Genomic DNA, 26864 nt, shown 5'->3' with positions numbered 1-26864 from the left:
ACCTCATACGCACAAGACCCTGGGTTCAATGCCCAGCACCCAAAAAACTATGCATAGTCATGCCTTCTTCTTATTTTTTGGTACTGGAAATTGAACCCAGGAGGGCTCTTACCTCTAAGCCACAACCAAAGTACATTTTCTTTTTTGAGACAGGATCTAAGTTGCTGAGGGTCTCTATAAGCTATTCAGAGTATCTTTTAAGTTGTGATTCTCCTGCCTCAGTCTCCAGTGTCACTGGGATTATGATCATGCCATCTTGCCCAGGTCATCGTGCAATTTTTGAAGCTTAAGAAGGACAGTGACCTGGGGCTAGAGTTGTAGCTCAGCGGTAGAGTGCTTGCCGCCTCATACATGTGAGGCACTGCATTTGATTCCCTGCACCACATATAAATAAGCAAATAAAAAAAAAAAAATAAAGGTCCATCAACTACTAAAAAAATGTTTTAAAAAAAAGAACAGTGATCCTAAAAGCTTCCAGGGAATGTGCTAAAAGTGAAAGGGAAAAGTTCAAGAATAAAAACAGCTAACTTCTCCTCAGCAATATTTAATCCCTAGTCCTTTTTTTTTTGAGGAGGGGGGTCGAGGGGGTACCCGGGATTGAACTCAGGGGCACTCGACCACTGAGCCACATCCCCACCCCTATTTTGTATTTGATTTAAAGACAGAGTCTCACTGCTGCTTAGCACCTCGCTTTTGCTGAGACTAGATTTGAACTCATGATCCTCCTGCTTCAGCCTCCTGAGCTTCTGGGATTACAGGCATGCACCAAGGTCTTGCTAAATTGTCCAAGCTAACCTTGAACTTGTGATCCTCCTGCCTTAGCCTCCGAAGTAGCTGGGATTCAGACCTATATCCACATGCCTGACATCATTTTTTTTTTCCTTTTAATAGGCTTATTCCCCAAAATTGCCATTTTGAACTGTATACATAATTTGCATTTATTTTCCAATATCATACATACCCTTCCACCACCCGCACCATCCTACTTTCTTCTCATTCCTATACCTATTATTTCCAGCCTGATGAGGACTTAATTTCCCAAGTAGACTTATATGCAACCTACTTAAGTATTTATACTTTTGCATGCAATGACCCCCAAAAAATTAAAAAAAGGTAAATGCCTTGCACAAAAAAATGTAGTGACAATTACTAAAACTGTTAATAAGTAAATATTCCTGAGCCAGGCAAGGTGGAGTACAATTGTAATCCCAGTAGCTTGGAAGGCTGAGACAGGAAGAATACAAGTCAACTTGGACAACCTAGCAAGACTCTATTTCAAAGTAAAAAATAAAAAGAGGGCTGGGGATGTGGCTCAAGCGGTAGCGCGCTTGCCTGGCATGCGTGCAGCCCGGGTTCAATCCTCAGCACCACATACAAACAAAGATGTTGTGTCTGCCGAGAACTGAGAAATAAATATTAAAGAAATTCTCTCTCTCTCTCTCTCTCTCTCTCTCTCTCTCTCTCTCTCTCTCTCTCTCTCCCCCCCCCACTCTCTTTAAAAAAAAAATAAAAAAATAAAAAGAAATGGGGGTGCAGTTCAGTGACAGAGTGACATTGGGTTCAACCCCCAGTATCACAAAACATAAAAATAAAATAAAAACATTCATGAGGAACCTATAAATCAAAATAAAATTATTTTCAAGCTGGGTTCCAAAATTTCTTCTATCAAAATACATTCCAGGGACAGAGGTTGTAGCTCAGCAGCAAAGTGCTTTCCTAGCATATGTGACACACTGGATTCGATACTCAGCGCCACATAAAAGTAAATAAATAAAATAAAGGTGTTGTGTCCATCTACAACTTAAAAGAAATTTTTTTAAATACAGAAATTTACCAAAACCTTGTCTCAAAATAAAAAATTTTTAAAAATTCAGGGCTGGGGATACAGCTCAGTTGGTAGAGTGCTTACCTTGCGTGCACAAGGTCCTGGGTTCGATTCCCAGCACACACAAAAAATTCAAAGTTAAAAAAAAAAAAAAAGACTGCAGATGTGGTTCAGGTAGAATGCTTCTGGGTTCAATTCCCAGTATTGCAAAAAAGTAATAGTTATCCAATCCAATAAATCCCTAAAAGAAAATTTGATGACACATAATGGCAATTTAAAATATAACTCAAAAAGTGATTCTTCAAAATAGCTAAAGAGACATACCTCTGTGTCCAGGAATTGATATAAGCAAATATTTTGAGAGTATGTTCCTTTCTGAGCTGCAATCCATCACCACCTTCTATATCAGATACTAAAACAAAGAAGAAAAAAAAGTTAATTATGAAATGATAAACCAATCTTAAAGCCAATACTTCAAAAGTAAAGCTTAAATTTACAAAAGCAAATATTTCAGTTAATTTTTTTGCTTTCAACAAAGAAAATAAATCTTAATTAATTACTGACTAATTTAAGCTTAAGAACAGATTTTTAACAGATGCAACTAAAGGAAAGGGGAATACTTTGCCAGTTATTCTAGTTATTATCTATCAACTCAAAACCCACCCTCTGTTCTATGCTTTATGATGCTGGGATTGGGACCCTGCAAGCTACATTTTTCATTTCCAGCTATCTTCCTGTTAAGATTTTCATCTAGTGCCAATGAAGAACTACAAGAGTAGAAGGCAGGATAGAAAATGGACTTGTGAGCATCACCTAGCAGCAGCACCCACTCTAGCCTCCAGCTTTTCTTAGCATTCCAAGAAACAATCTCTTGGTACCCTTCTAGGAGGTACCAGAGGAAGTCAAACAGAATGCCTTCCTTTAAGTCACTAGATTCTGACAACTTTCTTTGGCTTTTGTTCAGACAGTCTTAAGAAAAAAATTAGCTGCTTCCTGCAGTCTCTGTATTTCTACATGGTTCCCTCTTCCTTTGCCCTTTAAACATCCAACATCTGTGTAATTCACTCGCTTTATTAAACTCCTTTTAAATTTTCTAACTGGACCTTGACTGACACATTATCAATTCATATAGAATATGTACTACTATAAAAAAGAATCTAAAGTAAAACTGAGAAAAGAAACTACATTTAAAAAAATGCATTTTGAGAGCCAGGCGCAATGCCTATAATGCCAAGGGCTCGGGAGTCTGACACAGGAGGATCACGAGTTCAAAGGCAGCCTCAGCAATAGCGAGGTGCTAAGCAACTCAGTGAGACTTTATCTCTAAATAAAATACAAAACAGGGTTGGGGATGTGGCTTAGTGGTCCAGTGCCCCTGAGTTCAATCCCTTGTACAAAAAAAAAAAAAATTGCATTTTGGGGCTAGAGTTGTGGCTCAATGGTAGAGTGCAGTACTGGCTAGCACCTGTGAGGCACTGTATTTGATCATCAGCACCAAGTAAAAATAAATAAAGGTAGAACTGCGGTTGTGGCTCAGTGGTAACGCACTTGCCTAGCATGCATGAGGCACTGGGTTCGATTCTCAGCACCACATACAAATAAATAAAATAAAGGTCCATCAACAACTAAAAAATATAAACATATTTTTAAAAAAATAAAGGTATTGTGTCCAACTAAAACTTTTTAAAAAATTGAACACATTCTGGCTAAAAATGGTGCAGATTGTAAAATATTTGATAATACAAGGTCAGCAATTTCTCTAAAGGACCAGAAAGTAAATATTTTGGCTTTTGTAGATCTGAAGATATCAGTCACAACTATGTAACTCTTCTACTGTATCATGAAAGAGACAGTATGTAAATAAGTGAGCATGGACAATATTACAAGAAACAAGTAGTGGCCAGGTTATATAGTTCACCAACTCCTTGCTAGACAAATAAAAGCCAAGATTACAGAACACATGGCATTTAAATCTTCACTAAGTCTGGATATAATCACTTATGCATTCATTTATATTTGTTGAGCACTGGGTTAATTACTAGATACATGATGGTGAATAAAACATCCCCATCTCATAGAGCTTAATCCAGTGATGAAGAGGAAGAAAACCAGAAGTAACTAGATAAAAACATACATACATACATATTGTTTCAAGAAGAAACCAAGTAGGATGTTGTGCAGCAATTAATACAGGATAAGCCACCTCAGAATGGGGAAGTCAAGAATACTCTGAAGAGGTGATTTTAAAGCAAATATTGAAAACTTAAGGAGTCATATATTTACGAAAAAAAAGAAAGCATTCTAGGTAAAGAAGTTCACAGTTAAAAAGAAACTCCTGGATAAGTGAAAAGAGATCCTATAATTATCACTGTATGGGGGGGACAAGGATGCAGACAACTAAACATGTATATATGATTTCAGTGAAGAGTAAAAGTTTTACTCATTCAGAACAGTTTTTTTTATTTTTTTAGAGAGAGAGAATTTTTAATATTTATGTTTTAGTTTTCAGCGGACACAACATCTTTGTTTGTATGTGGTGCTGAGGATCGAACCCGGGCCGCACGCATGCCAGGCGAGCGTGCTACTGCTTGAGCCACATCCCCAGCCCCTCAGAACAGTTTTAAATGTGTCAAGCTTCCAGAGGAATTCTCATAAATGCAGAACACACACACACACACCCTTAGCAATAATTACAGGAAATGAAACAGTACAAGTGAAGATATACAGTAATTACACTAAACTACCTGGCTCAGCAGTGAACAATATTTATAACATCCTAATACATAACCATACTGATTTGGAAAAAATTAGAAGGGTATGTCAATGACAAAAGAGCTAATCTACATCCATAGCAAAGTCAACAGACCAACAAGAGAGGTAGAGGGGGTCAAATGTCAAAATATATATCAAGAAATAAGGGACTGGGGAAGTGGCTCAAGCGGTAGCAAGCTTGCCTGGCATACGTGCGGCCCAGGTTTGATTCTCAGCATCACACACAAACAAAGATGTTGTGTCCACCGAAAACTAAAAAATAAATATTAAAAAATTCTCTCTCTCTTTAAAAAGAAAGAAAGAAAATACCCAGATGCAGTGGTACACACCTGTAATCCCAGCAGCTCAAGAAGCTGAGACAGGGGCTGGGGATATGGCTCAGGCGGTAGCGCGCTCGCCTGGCATGCGTGCGGCCCGGGTTCGATCCTCAGCACCACATACCAACAAAGATGTTGTGTCCGCCGAGAATTAAAAAATAAATATTGAAAATTCTCTCTCTCTCTCTCTCTCTCTCTCTCCCTCCTCTCTCACTCTCTCTTTAAAAAAAAAAAAAAAAAGAAGCTGAGACAGGAGGATCACAAGTTAAAAACCAGCCTCAGCAATGGTGAGGCACTAAGTAACTCAGTGAGACCCTGTCTCTAAATAAAATACAAAATATGGGCTTGGGCTCAGTGGTAGAGTGCTTGCCTAGCACTTGTAAGGAACCGAGTCTGATTCTCAGTACCACATAAAAATAAAGTAAATAAAGTAACAAATAAAATAAAGGTATTGTATCCATCTACAACTAAAAATATATGTTAAAAAAAAAAATACAGGGCTTGGGTTGTGGCTCAGCGGTAGAGTGCTCGCTCGCCTAGAATGCATGAGGCCCACTGGGTTCAACCCTCAGCACCACATAAAACAAAGATATTGTGTCCACTTATGATTAAAAAAAAAAAAATCCAAAATAAGGCTGGGGATGTAGCTCAGTGGTCAAATGCCCCTGAGTTCAATCCCCAGTACCAAATTAAGAAATAAACTGGGCATGATGGCGCTCACCAGGCGATGTCAAGAGCCTGAGGCAGGAGAATCACAACTTTAAGACCAGCCTCAGCAATTTAGCAAGGCCCTAACTAAGCACGTTAGCAAGACTGTCTGGTACCAAAAAAAAAAAAAAAAAAGAAATAAAGAAAAAGGTGAGAAGGGCTCAGCAGTAGAGCAAGTGCCTTGCATAAGGCTCTGGGTTCCATGCCTAGCACCATAAAGAGAAAAAGTACACGCAATTCAATATTGTGTATACTGAGGCCGGTAAAAGTTGGGAAGCAAAATCAGGTAAAATAGAAAGTAATCACCTTTAGGAGAAAAAAACTGGAGCTGCAGCAATAGCTGTTGACAAGGCTCGCACACAGTACAAGTGAAGATATATAGTAATTACACTATTTAACTATTTAAACAATACACATAGGTGTATACTATTTAACTTTTTAAACAATACACATTATTATATAAAAACTAATGCAAAACACAAAAGACATATAGCCTGTTATTCAAGTATGGGGGGAGGAGTATTTGTAATGCTGGAGATTGTACCCAGGGATGCTTTACCACTTAATTTATTTTTTGAGCCCAGATCTTGCTAAATTGCCCAAGCTGGCCTTGAACTTGAGATCCTCTGCCTCAGTTTCCAAATCATTGGGATTACAGGCATAACTACTGTGCCCAACTTCAAAAGTTATTTCTTATAAACAAAATTCAAACTACAACTATTCAGGGACCAAGATTTAAGGCATTGAAAATATCAAACCAGCTGGGTACAGTGATGCACATCTGTAAACCCAGCAACTCAGGAAGACCCTGTTTAAAAAATAAAAAATTTTAAAAGTGCGGATCCGGAGGCTGAGGCAGGAGGATCACAAGCTCAAAGCCAGTCTCAGCAACTCAGAAAGACCCTAAAGCAACTTAGCTAGACATTATCTCTAAATAAAATATTAAAAAGGCTGGGGATGTGGCTCAGTGGTTCGGTGCCCCTGGGTTCAATCACCAGGACCTCCAAAGGTGGGGAGGTGGGGAGGTGGGGAGGTGGGGGAGTGGGGAGAAGTCAGTCGCTCAGTGGTTAAGTTTCCCTAAGTTTGATCCCTAGTATGGGGGTAAGAAGAAGTCAAGCCATTTGTATCCAGGTAGTTCACAGAATATACTTTAAGTCAAAATTTTAACTGGAGAGGGGACTTTAAAAAAAAAGAGTCTTATTTTTAAATGATTTTAGTACAGTGATAAAGAACTTAGGCTGACATGAATGAGATTAAAAATAGTATCCAAAAGAGGTAAATGGAGCCAGGTACAGTGGCACATGCCTATAATCCCAGCAACTTAAGAGGCTGAGGCAGGAGGATAGTTCAAAGGCAGCCTTAGGAACTTAGCAAGGTGCTAGACAACTCACCAAAACCCTCTCTCTAAATAAAATATTTTAAAAAGGGCAGGGGATATGGCTCAGTGGTAAAGCAACCCTAGGTTCAATCCTGGTACCAAAAAAAAAAAAAAAAAAGGTAAATGGATACTTTGGTTAACAAACTGAACTCCATGTATCAAAAGATCTAAGACAGATAGTCCCCATCTTCCAAAGGTTCAATTTAGAAATTTTCCACTTTATGATGATGCAAAAACAATACATCGTCAATAGAAATCATACCATTATATTCAGTAGGGTTAAACATTATATATGTTTAAACCTTAAATATGTTTTCAATTTATAATATCTTCAACTAATGATGGGCTTATCAGAAAATGATAAATCAAAGAGCAACATAGTATTCAATTTAAAAAGATGAATGAAAAAGGTAAAGTTTCCTACGAATACAGACAGTAAATTATTAACTTTTAACACATGCACAAATGTTATGGACTCATATACAAGTATAGTACAAATACACTATAACGATGCATACCGGCATCAACAAAGGTTACCTCAACAGGAAATGGATAAAGCTAAAAGATGAGAATGTGCTTTTAGAATTTCTATTCTTTCTAGAAGCTGGTAGAGCGTATGTGAGGCTCTGTTCGACCCCCAATATGGGGGGAGGGAATAGTTAGATACCCCTTCATTTACTCCATACACATACACACACCCACACATATAATCCCTAAAAGGACTATTCCTCTCTAGAGATTTTCATGTGTCTGTGGGTTTTGTTTTGTTTTGGGGGAGAAGGTGCTGGGGATTGAACCCAGGGCCTTGTGCGTGTGAGGCAAGCACTCCACCAACTGCACTATATCCCCAGCCCTTCTAGAGATTTTTTTTTTTAAATATTTATTTATTTATTTTTAGTTTTCGGTGGACACAACATCCCTGTTTGTATGTGGTGCTGAGGATCGAACCCAGGCTGCACGCATGCCAGGCAAGCGCGCTACTGCTTGAGCCACATCCCCAGCCCCCTTCTAGAGATTTTTAAACTTCACAAAGATCTAGTCTTTGAAAAAGCATGCAACTGAAAGTCAGAAGTATCACACTGAAAAGATGTAAATGACTCTGGATAGACATTTCTTACTATAATGTCATATAAGCATTCCTGAGAAGGCTGTTGTTCAAAATCTTTCATGAAAGAATAATGAAGCAAACAATAAAGCACAGTTAAAATCAACATACTTAAAACCTATGAAACTTTATACATAGAGCACTGACAAAATCAATAATAGTACTGAGGGGGCTGGGGTGATGTCTCAGTGATAGAGCACTTGCCTCACATGCGTGAGGCGCTGGGTTCAATCCTCAGCACTATATAAAAAATAAACAAAGACACTGTGTCCATCTATAACTAAAAATTTTTAAAAAGTCATAGTACTGAGAAGTACTAACAGAGGTAAATCTATTGGCACTTTCAACCTGTAAACCATAAGGTTCATGCTGCTTCTTTTAATATGAAGATGCCTGAGGACCATCAGTTCTAATTAGGTTATTTCCCCAAATATAAAAACCGGATACAACCACTCTCATGATCCCAACATTTTAAAATCATTTCCCTATCTTCAACTTCCACCTATAGCTTTACACAACAGAAAACATGGGCCCTTGAATCCATTAAACAGATCATAATATACATAACAAGATATTTCTGAAAGATATTTCTGAAAACAGCTTTTTTATTCTTTCTTTATATACTGCTAGGGTCTTCTCTTGAATCCCAAGAACGCTTGCCTGAAGCACCATAAAATATTCATGTATTGAAGGGAAATCCCTATGAACCAATGAGGTGTTCCATTCTACCAATTTTTTCCTTCTATTTACCAATTACATTTAAAATTTATGTTTTTTAAAAAAACAACTTTTTTTTTTAAATCAAACTATACTTAATGGTGAGACTTAACAGTATTCTTCCTATATTCAGCTTCAGAATGCTGGCAGCACAAGTAGGAGATTCAAGATTTTCTTGGCTAGCAAGAGAAGGAAAACGCACAAGGCAATCAAGCATACGCCAAACAAAGCATCATAAGGTAACAGCACGAACCAAGATGAGGCTTTTGGGACCTGGGTCATATCAGAGGTCCTGAAAGCAAAAGATATTACCATCAGGGCGAACTCTCTTAACAAAACCTAGCAACCAGGACAGGATAAGAAATAGTAGGGGGATAAGTTGAATTGTCAACAAGGAAAAAAGAAGGGACCATAATACACAATGCCAGTTTTCCATCCCAGCAATAACAGTGCCTTAAAACAATGAACAAAGTAGCTGCAACCATCATAACCTTCTCTAATAAAAAAACCAAAGGGCACACGTTCTCAAAAACTTATGTGTGGCCAGACAATCATCTTCATCAGGACACCTGGCACTCTAACTAATGTAAGTTTTCTATTGTTTATTTACATTCACCAGAAAACCAAAAAGTAAGAGAAGGATGTCTTGTAAGAATCAGACAAACTAGCATTCTCCAGAATCACACCTAATATCATACTCAATGTGAAAGACAGCCCTTTCCTCAAAGATAAGAAACAGAAAAGGTCAGTTAACATGACTTCTATTTAACATAGTAATGTTAAGTTCTAGTAAGAGCAGTTAGACAAGAAAAAGAAACTGGAAAGGAAAAAAGTAAAATTATCTATGTCCATGTATAACACGAACACCACAGAAAACCCCAAGGAACCCACAAAAAGAATAAATAAATTCAAAATGCTGCGGGATACAGAAATCAACCCACAAAAATTCGGTGCATTTCTATATACCAACAATGAACAATTTGTAGAAGAAATCAAGGAAACAATTCCAATTCCAATAGCATGAAAAACAATAAAAGTCTAGGAATAAACCAAGGAGTTAAGAGTCCTAATGCTGAAAATGATAAAATTTGCTGAAAGAAAATGAAAATGAATAGAAAAAAATCCCATAATCCTGAAATTGAGAGACTAAATACTATATTAAGCATCAACAATAGGCCAGTGGGCAGGACAGAGAAGCCACACGGAGATGGAATCACAGCCAGAGTATTATCAAGAGCAAAGATTCAGAGAACTAAGAAAAACAGACAGATATGTTATAACTATATAACTACTGCATAAGGGAATAGGAAGGTAAGGGCTACGGTTGTGGCTTAGTGGTAGAGTGCTTGCCTAGTACGTGTGAGGCACTGGGTTCAATCCTCAGCACCACATAAAAACAAATAAAGTCTTTTGACAACTAAAAAAATTGAAAAAAATGAAAAAACATATAAAGGTATTGTGTCCATCTACAACTAAAGAAAAAAAAGGTAAGATAAAGAGGGCTTAGGGTAGTAGAATATATGCTTAGCATACAGGATGCCCTAGGTTCAATTCCCAACACCAACCCCCCACACACACACACAAACACAGCTGTTAAAAAAAGTTAATAAAACCAAAAGCAAACTATATAATCCTAGCGACTTGGGAGACTGTAACATAAGGATCATAAATTCAAGGCTAGGCTTAGCAGCTTTGAGACCCTAAGCAACTTAGGAAGACCCTATCTCAAAATAAAAAGAGCTGAAGATGTGGCTCAGTGGTTAAGTGCCCCAAGTTTAATGTTCAATCACTGGTACAAAAACAGGGGTGGTGGTGCTGGGGATATAGCTCAGTTGATACAGTGTTTACTTTGCATGCCCAAGCCCTGGGTTCAGTCCCCAGCACACACAAATAAAGGAAATTAATAAAACTGGACTACAGGTATTGCTCAGTGTTAGAGCACTTGCTTAGCATGTGCCAGGCCCTGAGTTCTATCTCCATAAGGCAAAAAATAAAATAAAATAAAATAAAGTTAATAAAACTAAGGCTTGATTCATGAAACAATACAGTATGCAGAAAATCCTAAAATTACCATAAACCTTAAATACTTTAAAATGTGTTGTATGTGGTGGTAAAGTATAAATGACACACTACTAAACCTGGAATTACAAACATACTGAAAAGACTAGCCAAAGAACTAACAAATACAAGTCAACAAACAAAGGTATCATTTAGCTATGAATTTAGATGAACTATTATCAGAAAAAGCGTAAGTCTTAACACTTTTTGTGTTCTTTGTCATATTTGAAATTTGTCAAAACAAAGTTTTACTAAGTCTACAGAGTAATGATAATTAAAAAATCAAAGGCAGACTTATGATCTTAGAACTTTGAAATGTTAAGATATGTACCCTTGTGGAACTTGACACCTCAAAGGGAAGGGTGAAATAAAATTTAACAAATACATATAGTTTACTACAAAAGCCATAAGGAAAAGAAAGAAAAGAGTGTAGGTAGAGCACATGCTTATCCATGCACAAGGCCCTGGATTCAATACCCAGCAATAATAACATTAAAAAAGAAAGAAAAGAAAGGGCAAAAGGCAAGAAGAAAAATAGTAAATAAAGAAGGAAATAAATATGTAGCCAAAGTAAAAAATTTAACAACAAATTAACAAAATAAAATACTAGTTTGAGGACAATGTGGAAGACGGCAGTAATAAAGATCGGTGTTCTTAAAGTGTTCTAAATTGATAACATTTAGTCATACAAAAATGTCAAAGTATTAACAAAAGCAAATTTCAAAGACATGAAAAATTAGTACAAATCTTTTGCAACAGAGTAATCTAAAATGACAAGAGATTAGAATGAAAAAACAAAAATCGTAGAAAATGGGCAGAAAATGAACAAAAAGTTGTACATGGCTCAAACATACCATGAAATATTATTTCTCTTGAACCTAGTTGGCAAAACATTTAAAATATCTAGAGTTGGCAAACATTAAGAAAAAAAGTGAAGATAATTTGCTAAAGTACCTATCAATACAAATATACTGATCCTCTTATTGTTTAAGCACCTTTTTCCTACAGATGTTCTGTCATATGAAATAACATTAATGGATATTCAACACATTATTTATAAAAACAGGACACTGGAATTTAATCTTAATAGCTATCAACAGAAAGCAAGTAAAATATATATCCTAACAATGGAAAAAAATGCAGATAGGAAAAGAAAAGGATGCTCATTACAAAATGGTATGAAAATAGCCCCCAAATTTTAATAAAGGCAAACTACTCAATACTTTCAATTATATAAGTTCATGATTCTTTAAAAAAAAATTTTTAAGACTAAATTGATCACCTTTTCACTTTTTAAAGAACTCACTGTTTGAAAATAGATAAAGGAAAAACAATGAGCCATTTATCCTGCCTTTTCCATACAAAAGATACTTCAAAGAAATAGGTCACAAAAGGAAATTTCTCCTTATACACATAGTCCAGCTAATAAAGGGGGCAGGGGACTACTGGATTAGAACCATTTTGCAACTGCTAATGATATAAAAAGATATAGGCAGTGGCTGCTGGCACAACCAAAGGGGGGGGGGGTCAACAATTTCATATTATGCCCAAGAGCAGGAAAAAACACAGCATAATCTAATAAACAGTTTTGTCAAGAAACCTAACTAAGTCTAATCAAACCTCCAAATAATCAAAGTATAAAAATAGAGGAAAAAGAAATACATGTGAAGTTATTTAACAAGGATAAAGTTAGCAAACATAGACTACGAAAGTCTATGGCAAAATAATCCGTGGTACCATCAGTTTCTTCAACAAACAGCCTCCCCTCCATACAAACAAAAAGAGGAATATAGACATTTAAACATTCTTATTTTTTTTTTAGACAGAATTTTTTTACTACTTATTTTTCAGTTTTTGGTGGACACAACTTCTTTATTTTATTTTTATGTGGTGCTGAGGATCAAACCCAGCGCCCTGCACATGCTAGGCGAGCGTGTTACCGCTTGAACCACATCCCCAGCCCAGAGATTTAAACATTTTTAATTGGTTCTTTTGTATAACAAGAGACTAAGACATTTTTAAGAAAAACATAACCATGACCACTAAGCTATGCTGACTCAGGCAAAATTCCTAGGAAGACAATTCACTAGTAAAATTAAAGAATGAAAAGGATTATATATTAAAACAATAAACACAGACATCAAATTATAAACTATGGGAAAGTCAGAATTCATCAAACTAGTCCAGGGAGGTAACCAAACAAACCACAAAAAAGCAAAACAAAATATTGACAACAACTTTATTCAAAAAGCCTTAAGTCCCAAACAAAGGACCAAATGTCCAAAAATGGACTGGATACAAAAAATATATAGCATAACGATATATGAAATTCTATTAAGCAATAAGAAGACTACTGATATACTGGTAAGCAACATGGATCACTTATAGCCATAAGTTAAAAAAAAAAAAAGCGGGCTGGGGTTGTGGCTCAGTGGTAGAGCACTCGCCTAGCATGTGTGAGGCCCTGGGATCCTCATCACCACATATAAATAAAATAAATGTATTTTTTTTAAAAAAGCAAGCTACAAAGAGTACATACAGTTCATCTTCATTTTAATAAACTCATAAGACAGTTGCAGTGGTGCATACCTGCAATCCTAGCTACTTGGGAGGCTTTAGCAGAAGAGTTAAGTTCAAGGCCAGCCTTCAGCGGCCTACTAAAACCAGTCTCAAAAAATTAAAAGGGCTTAGGTTGTAGCTGAGTGGTATAACACTTAGCCAGGCATGTATAAGGCCATGGTTTCCATCTCCAGAACCACAAAAAAATACATATAACAAAATTACAGCAAAAAAATTCTAAGTTTAGGTGGCAATAAAGCACATCAGTAGTTAACAAGGATACAAATGTGGTGATCTGTTTGACTACAAATGGGCACAAGGGATAAATGGCCTAATGCAAATGTACAACTGTAGTTTCTACAAGACTAAATACATTTGTCAAAATGAATGGAAATGTTCACTTAAAATAGATGCATCATTTTATCGTATGTAAATTATACATCGACCAGGTTAAGTATAATTAGTACATATAATAAGACCAATTCTCATCTTGATCCAAATTGAGAAGGAAAAATTAAAAGTTTTTAAACCTGATATTTGAAAAATCTAAATGTCAAACATTTCATATTAAGAAATCACTCTAGCTGCGGGGGTGGCACAAGCCTGTAATTCCAGAGGCTCCGGATGCTGCTGAGGCAGGAATATAACAAGTTCAAAGCCAGTCTCAGCAATTTAGCAAGGACTTAAAGCACTTTAGTGGCCCTGTCTCAAAATAAAAAATAAAAAAGTTTAGGGATGTAGCTCAGTGGTAAAGCACTCCTGAGCTCAATCCCCAGTACCCAAAAAAAGAATAAAAAGAGAAAAAGGGGGCTGGGGATGTGGCTCAAGTGGTAGAGCACTCGCCTAGCATGCGTGAGGCCCTGGGTTCAATTCCCAGCACCACATAAAAATAAAACAAAGATATTGTGTCCACCTAAAAAACTAAAAAATAAATATTAAAAAAAGAGAGAAAAAGAAAAATCTATAAGCATTGGGCAGCTGTCATGTTCACACTGCCAGGTACAAGTTTTCAAAAAATCCCAATTTTTGCTTCAAAGTTCAAATTTTACCATTGGCAACGAACACAGTCTGCCTTCGTTAAAGTGATAAAAGGTCCCTGTATCCATCCCCAGTAATGTGGCGGGGTGGGGAGGGGGGATGCTTTAAACATTTAACATTCAAAATATTTTATTTACATTTTAGTTTTCGGCAGACACAACATTGTTGTTTATATGTGGTGCTGAGGATCGAACCCGGGCCGCACCCATGCCAGGGGAGCATGCTACGGCTTGAGCCACATCCCAGCCCCTCAAAATATTTTTATACACTGAAAAAACAAATATTTACACATGAAGAGTTAAAGTGAGACATTCAAAATAACCAGCTGAGTAAATACTAATAAATTATTTTTAGCATAGCATTGTATTAGGTTATCTGTGTGCTTGCTATCCAAAGCAATTTCACTGCTTTCATAGTAACCAATATTTAAATTTCTTGTGGAGAAGCCCATACTTTTAGCTTATGAGATCTAGATAAAATCAGCTTCAGAAATGGATCCTGTCTAGTTTAAACCAAAGTTTGTCCTCTTTGAACTCTATCTCAGGAATAGAGCCAAAGATATATGAGCCAATATGTGAAGTAAGATGTGCTGGCAAGATTTTAGAAAAAGCTTCCTTATTCTTATACAGCAGGTTCCAGAAGATTCTCTTTTCACCTACATTGTATACATATGTGATATCTAAACAGTGTGGTATAAAGATAGTTGAACAGCAATTTTTGCTAACAGGGGAATGGCCAAACTGAAGTCAAAACCAAGAAAGGACAACATAGCAAGACACAAAGAAATGAAGTCCTGATATTATAAATGTATGGATTAAAAGTAAGCCATGCCTGAAGATAGCACACGCCCAGAGTGCTTAATTAATGCTTCAAATATAACAATAAGATTAAATTTTTTTTAAATAACTATTTTTCATTTATGTTCAAAGGTGTTACTTTTGCTGGTCTTTGCCACAGGATCCTAACTGATTAAAAACATAATTCCTAGGATGGGGCTGTTGGTCAGTAGTAGATCATTTGCCTCATATATATGAGGCACTAGGTTCCATCCTCAGCACCACATAAAAATAGATACTGTGTCCACATAAACTAAAAAACAAAATTAAAAAAAAAAATAATTCCATCTTAAAATCTTTAACCCATGCATGTTAATATCAAGAGCTATTAAGGAAAAATTTTAAATACCCCAAGTCACTGGCAAAAGAAGTTTTTAAAAACATCCCATCTCTTCTCGTGGTTGGTAGGTGGTGGGAAAATCAATATAGTACCTTTTTATGAAAGGAGCAGTAAGCAAGATATCACAAAACCATGTACTGACAATATTCAAAATATCCAAGAATACTAATAAAACAGGAAAAAAAAATAGCTAGAATGTAGCTCTGTGGTAGAGCACTTGCCTAGAATACCTGAGTACAATCTCCAGCAGTACTAATCCTAGCATGTGCAAGCACTGTGAAATGTAATTACAACAGAGAGCCACAATCACATAACCGATAACCTCATAGAATAAAAAAGCATTAAAAAGTCAGCCAATTATAAATATGTAATTATAAACTATGAAGGAAAACAACTTCAGAGTGGCCTCTGAGAAAAACAAAATCAACACTTAAGACTTGAAGGCAGCTGGATACGATGGCACATGTAATCCTAATGTTTTGGAGGTTGAGGAGGAGGAGGATCACAAATTCAAGGCTAGCCCAGCAACTTAGCAAGGCCCTAAGCAATTGCAACTCTGTCCCAAAATAATAAATAGGGCTCAGTGGTAAAATACTCCTGGGTTCATACCAGTATCAAACCAAAAACAAGACTTAAAGGCATAATGTATACAACAAAGGCACAGTGGCAGTGAACTGCATAACAGAAAGGTGGTAACACAAAACAATTGGACAAGGTTTAGCAGCGCTGTCATGTGAGCTTCTCAAATCAGGGAAAGTAAGCCATTTTACTACTCTCATTCCCAACAAATATTCCAATTATGCAAAGGCCCGATTCAGTCTTCCATTTTTCTTGAAACCTCCTTGTCTAACCCACTTTAGCCAAATTAATCTCTCCACAATTTCTTTAACAGATTCCAGTTTCCCAACTTCCTTTTACAAAAGGAAAAAGGAAAAAAAAATTGGTTAATGAGAAGTACACTGAATAGAAAAAAGAACTAAATTCTAATCATAGTCTTGCTACTTTTTTTTTCCCCCTCAGGATTCTTGTGAGTTCCAATGAATATATGTGAAATTACAGTATTCAAATAGCTAAAGAAATATACAGATGGTCCCTGACTTATGATTCTTTTACTTTACCATACTTCTAACTATAGATTTTGAGCTTTTCCTTTTTTTTCTTTCTTTCTTTTTTTTTTTTTTTTTTTTTTTTTTTTTTGCTGTTGGTTATGTTTTGAGGCAGGGGTGTGGTACTAGGGATTGAAGTTCTGAGCTACATCCCCAGTTCATCCCCTCCGTCCCCCAGTCTCAATAAGTAGCTGAGGGTCTAAGTTGCTAAGGCTGGCCTTGAAATTGTAATATCCTTCTGCTTCAGCCTCTGGAGTCTCTGGGAATACAGGCATATCCTACCATACCCAATTTCCCAGGCTTCTAATATGCTGTTAAAATACTCTCTTGCAATGCTCCACAGTGAAAGAGCCACATCTTCTGACCACAAGGGTCAAAAACCAACACTTTATAGTGTACTGCATTGTTAAACTATGTTTGGTAGGTTAGGTGTGTTGAATGAATTTTCAATTTAGGGTATTTTCCCTCTGCAATGAGTTTAATCATGACAACCCATCATAAATCCAGGAGCATCTATATTACCACTGTTACATGTAATTCAACAGTATTCTAACTGCACAAGCATGGTACTATTACTGCCTGTAGATTGGGCACAACACTTGAAGACTGTTAAGCTGATGTGTCACTATGTTGCCCAGGCTGGTCCCAAACTCATGATCCTCCCACCTCAGCCTCCCAAGTTACTGGGACTATAGGAACATACTACTGTGTCTAGTTTTATATTACCTTTTTGAGTGCCCACAGATGAATAATTTTCAAGCTTATTTATAAATCAACTATACTCTTTTTCTCCACAAAAGAAATCTAACAAGGGCTGGGGATGTGGCTCAAGCGGTAGCGCGCTCGCCTGGCATGCGTGCGGCCCGGGTTCGATCCTCAGCAGCACATACCAACAAAGATGTTGTGTCCGCCAAGAACTAAAAAATAAATATTAAAAAGTCTCTCTCTCTCTCTCTCTCTCCTCTCTCACTCTCTTTAAAAAAAAAAAAAAAGAAAAGAAATCTAACAATATAAACCAAGTAAAATTGAGCTTTTTGGGCTGGGGTTGTGGCTCAGTGGTAGAGTGCTTACCTAGCAAATGAAAGGCCCTGGGTTCAATCTTCAGCACCACAAAAAAATAAAGGTATTTTGTCCAACTAAAACTAAAAAATAAATATTAAAAAAAAATTGAGCTTTTAACTTTGAGACAGTGGATGGGGCTCCAAGTCTCCCTCACTCCCCCAAACAGGAACAATTCTAAGAAACAGTTTCTAAACTGTTTCTAAACCATGATCACTACTAAAAATCTTGAAAAGGAAATAAGGACAAAGTCCTGTAGTTTGTCACCAGTCACATCCCTCCAGGTTAACAAGATTTTTTTTCATCTTTTCTACAAGGATAGTGTCAAGATTTATCCAGTGCTTGATATAGTCAAATGCTACACATCTATAAATAGAAGTTATGTATTACTGCCATGATTCTTTTTTTTTTTTTTTAAGAGAGAGTGAGAGAGGAGAGAGAGAGAGAATTTTTAATGTTTTATTGTTTAGTTCTCGGCAGACACAACATCTTTGTTGGTATGTGGTGCTGAGGATCGAACCCGGGCCGCACGCATGTCAGGCGAGCGCGCTACCGCTTGAGCCACATCCCCAGCCCCTGCCATGATTCTTTACTAAACTTTTTCTTTCCTTAGTGATTATTTAATGGTGGCAAATTTCTCTTGTAGTTTCCAAAATGGGGGGGAAGGGGGAATACTCAAAGACTATATTTGCCAATTTCTGCTATTCTAGACATTTACCAATTAAAGCTTCACATCATAACCAAAACTCTATGACCTTCACTGGATGTAATCTGCAAAACCTTGGAGATTTTATATTTGACCAACAATAGCAAATCTCTCACCCTTATATGAAATGCTTGGGATGAGAAGTGTTTCAGATTTGGGAGTTTTTCACATTTTAGAATACTGGCATAGGCTGTACTGGTTGAGCACCCCATCTGAAAATCCAAAATTTGAAGCTAACATGTGAACGTTAGCTCAAAAAGCTTTGGTGGACTTTCTGATTAGGGATTTAGAGTCCCACTTAATATATAATTTATCCTGCTAGTTTAGGGATCCATGTAGAAGGGAAGATGGAAACAAAATACCACTAGAGTAAAACAATTCCATTGACCACATTCCATTATAGCACTCTACTAAGCAGTAGGTCCACTGTTCCTTTATTGATCTTACTTTAAACACAACTTCAAAAGCCCTATTGAACTCAAGCTTTTTGGTTTGTTTCTTGTTTTTTGAGGTGTTGAAGATCAAAACCCAGGGACTTACACATGTGAGGTAAGTACTTGACAGTACTGAACTACACACCTCCATCCTTTAAGGAGTTTTCTTAAGTCTTAGTTTATTCTGAGCTTTAGTGTTTGCTACTACTCTTGCACTTCTACATCCATCATCAGGTAATAAACCTTTCTCAATAATTAAAAAATATTGGTTCATGAGTCTAAAACAAAGTGCCAGAATAAAAAGTACCCCTCCATTTTGTCTTGTGATTTAGAACAAGTACATTGCATTCTTACTTAGTACTAAGATTGAACCCAGGAGCACTCTACCACTGAGCTACACCCCCAGCCCTTTGTATTTTGAAACAGGTTCTCACTAAGTTGCCAGGCAGGCCTCAAATTTGTGAACCTCCTGCCTCAACTAACCAAGTCACAGGTATTATAGATACGTGCCATCATGCCTAGTATAATATTACATTTTAAAACCCTCCCAGCAGTTAAAAATAAATAAGTAGATAAATATTTAAATTGATTTTGCGTTGCAAAGCTTGATGTTATAATTATGGGAGCACACATTTATTTCTTCTAATTTTCTTTTCTTTTTTTGGTACCAGGGATTGAACTCAGGGGCACTTGACACTGAGCCCTTTTTGTATTTTTTTATTTAGTGATGGGGTCTCACTGAGTTCCTTATCGCCTCGTGGTTGCTGAGGCTGCTTTTGAATACCTATGATCCTTCTATCTCAGCTTTGGGAGCCGCTGGGATTACAGGTGTGTGCCACCAAACCTGCGCTTCCAATTTTCTCTTATTGTCACATTTTCTTCCAGATAGTCTGTATAAATACTCAGTGATATGACTTCAAAGACTTTATTCAAGATAACAAACAACTACAACCGTCAGGAGAGCTGGTTAAGTCAAAGTATAATCAAATAATGAAAAACAACATTGAAGCTATGAAAATTATAATTAAGCTCATACTGAAAGACACCTACAACTTATTAATAAAAATAATATGGGGGAATGGGGTTGTGGCTTGCAGTAGAGGGCTTGCCTAGCCCAGGCAAGGCCCTGGGTCCGATCCTCAGCACTACATAAAATAAGTAAAATAAAGATACTGTGTCCAACTACAACTGAAAAAACTTTTTAAAATAATAATATCAGGAGCCCAGGGATAGAGTGCTTACACAGTAATAAGCAAGGCCCTGGGTTTGATCACCAGCACTGAAATAGTAGTAATACCAACAACAGAGTAACATGTAATTATTAGTTTATATAAATAGCATGTGGGAGGAAAGGGAAAGAATGATTGAAGAGATGTTTGCCAAAATGTGAGAGATTTATTTAGTAAACTTAGTTTCAGATTATAATTTTCACCTTAATTGTTTTCTATTCTATTTGACCTTCTTCTAGAGAAGTTACCCTCCTTTCTAGATTGAGAAACAACAAAGCTACTTTCATTCTTTTAAAAAAGCCTAATCACCCTCACATATCAATGGATGGGGCTCTTCTCATCACTGAACGCTACTAATGACACTTAACATATTCTAAAAACCTAAAGAAAATTATAGTGAAGCACTAATGGGTAAAAATTATACTGACTCTCCAATAAAAGAACCCACCAAGGGGTAATATTGGAATAAAACCGTTTTGGGTGAATGCTAACTCGTATGATATGTACAAGAGGATAACTCAAATGGAGTTCAAGCCACATACTGGAAAACCACCAGATATTTTCTTCTCTCTTCATACAGCTTCAACGTCAACTGTTTCCACAAATCTGCTCCAATTCATTCTGCAAACAGTCTCCTCTGATAGCTCAATGTTTCTGCTCCCCTACATTAGCTTGACAAAGCCCTCATCTGGTTGCTCAGAGCCAAATGGCCACTTAGTTAAAATACTCTTTTACAGGAAAAACCTGATTAGTCAACAGAAACCCCATCAATCCAATGAAGTCAGGAGTCTATCTCTAATCCAATCTGCAATGGCTAAGAAGTTTAGTCTTCCGGTGTGCCGCAGTCCAGCTGGGCACAAATAACCGGGAGGTGACAAGCAACTTGAAGGTTGAAGCGGGAACTACTTTATTTCGAGGGAACTCAGCCAGAACTGAGCGAGAACTCAAAGTATCGGACACCCAAGGTAGCAGGAGAGGTATACATACTTAACTAATTACACACAGCTTGACTCAATTAACATCATCTAGATACAGCAGTCAGCCAATAAGGAATCATCATCATCTTAATGGCTCCCTGGGGTTGCTTCACAAACCACTCCTCCTGGCAAACTGCCAGGCGCCATCTTGATTTGATTTGCATCCCCAACATCTCCTCCCTTTTGTTTGATTAAACAAGTATGTGGCTTAGGACCGTACCTGTTTTAGGTTGTCCAATACTACATATGGTCCTTACCCGTCATTGGATGGTCTGACCTCAAATCGTCAGCCTCCTATCTTAGGTTGGTACCACTGTAATTGGATCTTACCGGTCTTTGACTACCAGCCCAACACACTTAGCCATACTTGTGGATAACGACCATAGTGGTTTTTACACAAACACCATAAACAACCTGCCACAAGCAGGAAGAGGAGGATACAAAATGCCACGATACCAAGCCATTGACTGCACCAAGTGAGAAACCCCTGGAAAAACTATCACAGATGACACCGTCAGCAAAGATACCCTGGTACTATTACAATTATCCATAGATTAGTTCATAATGCATATAAGTGATACATAGTCCAGGTAAGTTCTGCAAGCAGCTTAAAGCAGAGGAATCCATTAATATGTCTATTTCTTCTCAAAGCAAATCAACTCTTTGATTAAGCATTACTTGTTGAGTTACATTATTCATTGATGCATCAGTTTATACAATTTGTGTGATAGCTATCGAAAAAGCTGTAGCGGCAGGCGCAGAAACAGCAACAGCTGTGATGATGGTAGCTGTAATTCTGAAGTCTCATTTAGTTTTCATTAATACTGGAAATTCTATTTTTGTCTTAAGGTAGGAATTCTGGCAATGATAGCTAAAGAAAATTGTGTAGCATTCCAACAGGCACTAAGAAAACAATTTTCTGAACAATTTACATTATCCTGAACAGAATTATTAGATATAATGAAAAGGAAAGGTAAAAGTAAACAAACAGATCTGTTACTCTTTTTTTGTTTACATATTAAAACAATACTCAATTCAAATTAAACTGTTTAAATCATGTGAATACAAGATATATGGATCCATTTTTTCATGAGCGCTCCTGATATATGGACACACACAAATACAGACATACAACACATAACACAAGTGTGCACACATGGCACAATAGTAAAGGCCTTGTAGCTTTTCACAGGTGAAATCTCCATTGCAATGTTTAAAAACTCCAGTTGATTAAAAAATAAAACTGATCAGAAAAACATTTACCTAGGTCTGTATGAGCTCAAAAAAGAAATTCTTTTTGTAACTTGCATATGGGTTTGAAGGTATTCCCACAAGTAAGCCTCAAAGTTTTTTACATTTGAAATATGCCTTAATGGTGCTCAATAGCCTCCAGGTGTAGAAGAACCATTATCGCAGATGTAAGGATAGCTAAACTGGGGTTCTGGATATCAGCTGTTATGGATTTGAGCCAAATCATCTTCTTTATGGTCTGCTTTAGTTAGTCTCTCCGGAATCCAAATCGGCTGCTGTTCTCCCCCCTAAGCTTCAGGTGTTCCCCTTACGGGCCACCAATATCCGGGAGGTGACAAGCAACTTGAAGGTTGAAACAGGAACTACTTTATTGCAAGGGAACTCAGCGGGAACTGAGCAAGAACTCAAAGTAGCGGGCACCCAAGGAAGCAGGAGCCGCTTCTCTGCCGGACAGCAGAGGTATATATACTTAACTAATTACACACAGCTTGACTCAATTAACATCTAAATACAGCAGTCAGCCAATAAGGAATCCTCATCATCTTAATGGCTCACTGGCATTGCTTCACAAACCACTCCTCCTGGCAAACTGCCAGGCGCCATCTTGACTTGATTTGCATCCCCAACACCAGGGGATATAAGAAAGATAGGACCTCTGCCAGGTGTGGTATAGCACACCTGTAATCACAGCAACTCAGGAGGCTGAGGCAGCAGGATCACAAATTCAAAGCCAGCCTCAGCCATTTAACAAGGCCCTAAAAAACTAGGGAGAACCTGTCTCAAAATAAAAATAGCCTGCCTGACAAGGTAGCACAGACCTATAATCCCAGCAGCTCAGGAGGCTGAGGTAGGAGGATTATGAATTCAAAGTTAGCCTCAGCAACTCAGCGAGATTCCATCTCTAAATAAAATATAAAAAAGGGCTGGAGATGTAGCCCAGTAGTTAATCTGGGTTCAATCCCTGGTAGCACAAAGAAGTTATGAACTACACCCCCAAGTGCCCACAATTGCATTTTTTTTTCTATGGTACAAACATGTTTACTTGGGGCTGGGGTTGTGGCTCAGTGGTAGATCGCTCACCTAGCACAGATGAGACATTGGGTTCAATCCTCAGCACCACATAAAAATAAAATAAAGGAGCTGGGGATGTGGCTCAAGCGGTAGCGCGCTCGCCTGGCATGCGTGCCGCCCAGGTTCGATCCTCAGCACTACATACCAACAAAGATGTTGTGTCCACCACCGAGAACTAAAAAATAAATATTAAAAATTTAAAAAAAATAAAAGGTTATTGTGTCCACCCACAACTAAAACAAATATTTTTTTAAAAAAATGTTTACTGGGGCTGGGCTTGTGGCTCAGCGGCAGAGCACTTGCCCCGTACATGTGAGGCACTGGGTTCAATCCTCAGCACCACATAAAAAAATGAATAAACAAAATAAAGATATTGCATCAGTCTATAACTAAAAAATATTTGTTTTTTTAAAAAAAAATGTTTACTTAGCTCTACTCTCTACAAAATATGTTAGGATTGGGAGAAGAAAAAGTAAAACATGATCCCTGACTATAAGGAATTCACCATCTAGCAAACGAAGTTCAAAGAAAGCTGCTGTTAATTTTAAAGTATTTTTAAAGGGAGGCGGAGCCACAAATTAAGTATTCTCTGAAAGTTATAAGCGATTTTAAGAAAGGGTAAGAGAGATTTGAGAAGCCTCACAAAAAAGGTGAGAAGTCTGGAAAGGTAAATTTGGACAATCTGCTATAATACAGTGTTAAGATTTTATTCTTTTATTCTTCAAGCAGTGAAGAGTTGTGACAGTTTAAGTGGGAAACATGAAGTTCATATCTGTGTTTTAGACAGGCAACTCTGAAGTTGCTGCTGCATGCATTAAAAAAATACTGAGGGCTGGGGTTGTGACTCAGCGGTACAGTGCTCGCCTGGCATGCGCGAGGCCCTGGGTTCGATCCTCAACACCACAAAAAAATAAATAAACAAAATAAAGGTATTGTGTACAACTAAAAAATAAATGTTAAAAAAAAATACTGAAAGTTATAAGTAGCCAGCTTCAGTGGCACATGCCTTTACACAGAAACTCAGGAGGCTGAGGCAGGAAGATCACAAATCCCAGTCCAATCTATGCAATTCAGCAAAAGCTTGTCTCAAAATTTTAAAAAATAAAAATAAAAAGGGCTAGATACATAGCTTAATGGTAAAGTTTCCCTGGGTTCATTCCCAGTATTATAATTATTTTTTAAAAAAATAGTTATAGGGGCTGAATTATGTCTCAGTGGTAGAGCACTTGCCCAGCATGCATGAGGCACTGGGTTCAATCCTCAGCACCACATAAAAATATTGTGTCCACCTAAAACTAAAACCAAATATTTTTTAAAAATAAAATAAAAAAGGATTGGGGATATAGTTGAACGGTAAGGCATATGTTCACAACATCCTGAATTTGATCCCCAGAATCATATAAAAAATAAACAAACTAAAACTATGTGGTGAATATGGCTAAAAGGTTGAAATACAGTCATTCCTTAGTATAGGGGAAAATGGGACTTCCAGGATCCCCCTTGAATACCAAAATCCTAGGCTGCTCAAGTCCCTTGTATAAAATGGTACACAGCATTTGCACACAAGCTTCATACATGCTCCTATATACTCTAGATTATTTAAAACAGCAAATACAATGTAAATGTATATAAATAGTTATTCTGTATTATTTAGGGAATGACAAGGAAAAAAAAGTCTGTAAATGTTCAATACAAGACCCAATTGTTTTCCAAGTATTTCCAATTTACAGCTGGTTGAAACAGATACAAAGGGCTGACCATACTTAACTCCTCTTATAAGGTTTAACAGTCCTATGACAACTCTATTAAGTTAGAACATAAAATATGAAAACCTAAAAAGTGACAAGACAGTTCATTAAATAAAAAACATAAATGGCTAATAAAAACATGAGTGGTTAAACTGGCTGTTAGATTTTTTTGCCAAACCCCCCCATTTTTTTATTGGTACATCATAGTTGTACATAAGGGTGGGAGATGTTACATATTCCTACAGGCATACAATGTGACAATATAATTTGGTTAATATCATCCCCGGAATTTCCCCTTTCCCTGACCCTCCCACTGGTCCCTCTTCTCTATTCCACTAATCGCCCTTCAATTTTCATGAGATCCCCTCCACCTTCCTTTTCCTTTTTCCTCTCTATCACATGAGAGAAAACATACAACCCCTGACCCTCTGAGCTTGGGTTATTTCACTTAACAGAACAGTCTCAAGTTCCTGCAAATGACAATTTCATTTTTTTTTTTAATCTGTGAAAACACTTTTTTTAAGACAATATTCACCACAGGTTGAGGATGCCCAAGTTACACAGACTCTGCTTTAAGAATGGAAATAAATAGTCTTTTTTGGGGGGGTGGGGGGGAATAAGATGAACAGACTGAAGCTGGGAGTGTAGCTCAGTGGTACAACACTTTCCTACCACACAAGGCCACATTCAATCTCAGCACAGGAAAAAAAAAAAAAAAGCTAGACAGAAAAATATTTATATTTTTTACATGGTAATAACATTTCTAGGAATCTGTGTCTTCAGAATCAGGGATTTAATTAAAAGATTTATGTCCCAGGATGCTCATTACAGCATTACTCATATTTATGAAAGAATAAGAAACATAATAGAGAAATATTAAATTCTATGTAAGATGAAATATTACAGACAAAAACATGTTTTCAAAAGCTAATAAAGCACCAGGCATGCCTGTAATTCAGTGGCTCTGGAGGCTGACTGACACAGGAGGATCACAGGTTCAAAGCCAGCCTCAGCAACGACAAGGTGCAAAGTAACTTAGTGAGACCCTGACTCTAAACAAAATACAAAATAGGGCTGGGGATGTGGCTCAGTGGTCAAGTGACTCTGAGTTTAATCCCCAGTACACCCTCCCCCCCCGCCCCTGCCAAAAAAAAAAAAAAAAAGAGAGAGAGCTAATAAAAGAAGCCAAGTGTGATGCACACCTGTATTCCCAGGAAATCAGGAGGCTAAGGAAGGAGTGTCACAACTTCTAGTTCAACTTCAGCAACTTAGCAAGACCTTAAGCAACTTAAGTGAGACTTTCAAAAAGGGCTGAGGATGCAATTCAGTGGTAAAGCACTCCTGAGTTCAATCCCCAATACCAAAAAAAACAAAACAAACAAAAAAACCTAATTTTGCAACATAATCCTAATGGTTCAGGAGGCTGAAACAGGAGGATAACAAATTCAAGATCAGCCTCAGCAACTTACCAAGGTCCTAAGCAACTTAAGTCTCAAAATAAAAAATAAATAAATAAATAAAAATTTTTAAAAAGAGCTAGGGATGTAGCTTAGTGGTAAAGTACCCCTTGGTTTAAATCTCCAGTACAAATTTCCCCCCACCCCAGTGGGGCACACTGGTAATTCCAACA

General features: G+C 37.2%; 1 protein-coding gene and 1 non-coding gene across 5 annotated transcripts in view; one reads left to right on the top strand and one right to left on the bottom strand.

Annotated features, from left to right (window-relative positions):
• Usp34 (ubiquitin specific peptidase 34) overlaps positions 1-26864 on the bottom strand; it is a 221209-nt gene that overhangs the window by 186706 nt on the left and 7639 nt on the right. For all 4 annotated transcript variants that reach the window (XM_078029130.1, XM_078029131.1, XM_078029132.1 and 1 more), the window contains one exon: positions 2150-2237. In XM_078029130.1, the coding sequence (XP_077885256.1) occupies positions 2150-2237 (88 nt within the window). Of the gene's footprint in view, positions 1-2149; positions 2238-26864 lie in introns of those variants that run through there.
• Positions 14251-14324, top strand: Trnaa-agc (transfer RNA alanine (anticodon AGC)). Its single transcript has one exon. It is a non-coding gene; the product is annotated as a tRNA-Ala (tRNA).

This window comes from Ictidomys tridecemlineatus, chromosome 12, assembly GCF_052094955.1.
Source record: "Ictidomys tridecemlineatus isolate mIctTri1 chromosome 12, mIctTri1.hap1, whole genome shotgun sequence".
NCBI lineage: Eukaryota > Metazoa > Chordata > Mammalia > Rodentia > Sciuridae > Ictidomys > Ictidomys tridecemlineatus.
The sequence above is the reverse complement of the archived record's forward strand: the minus strand, read 5'-3'. Positions and strand labels throughout refer to the sequence as shown.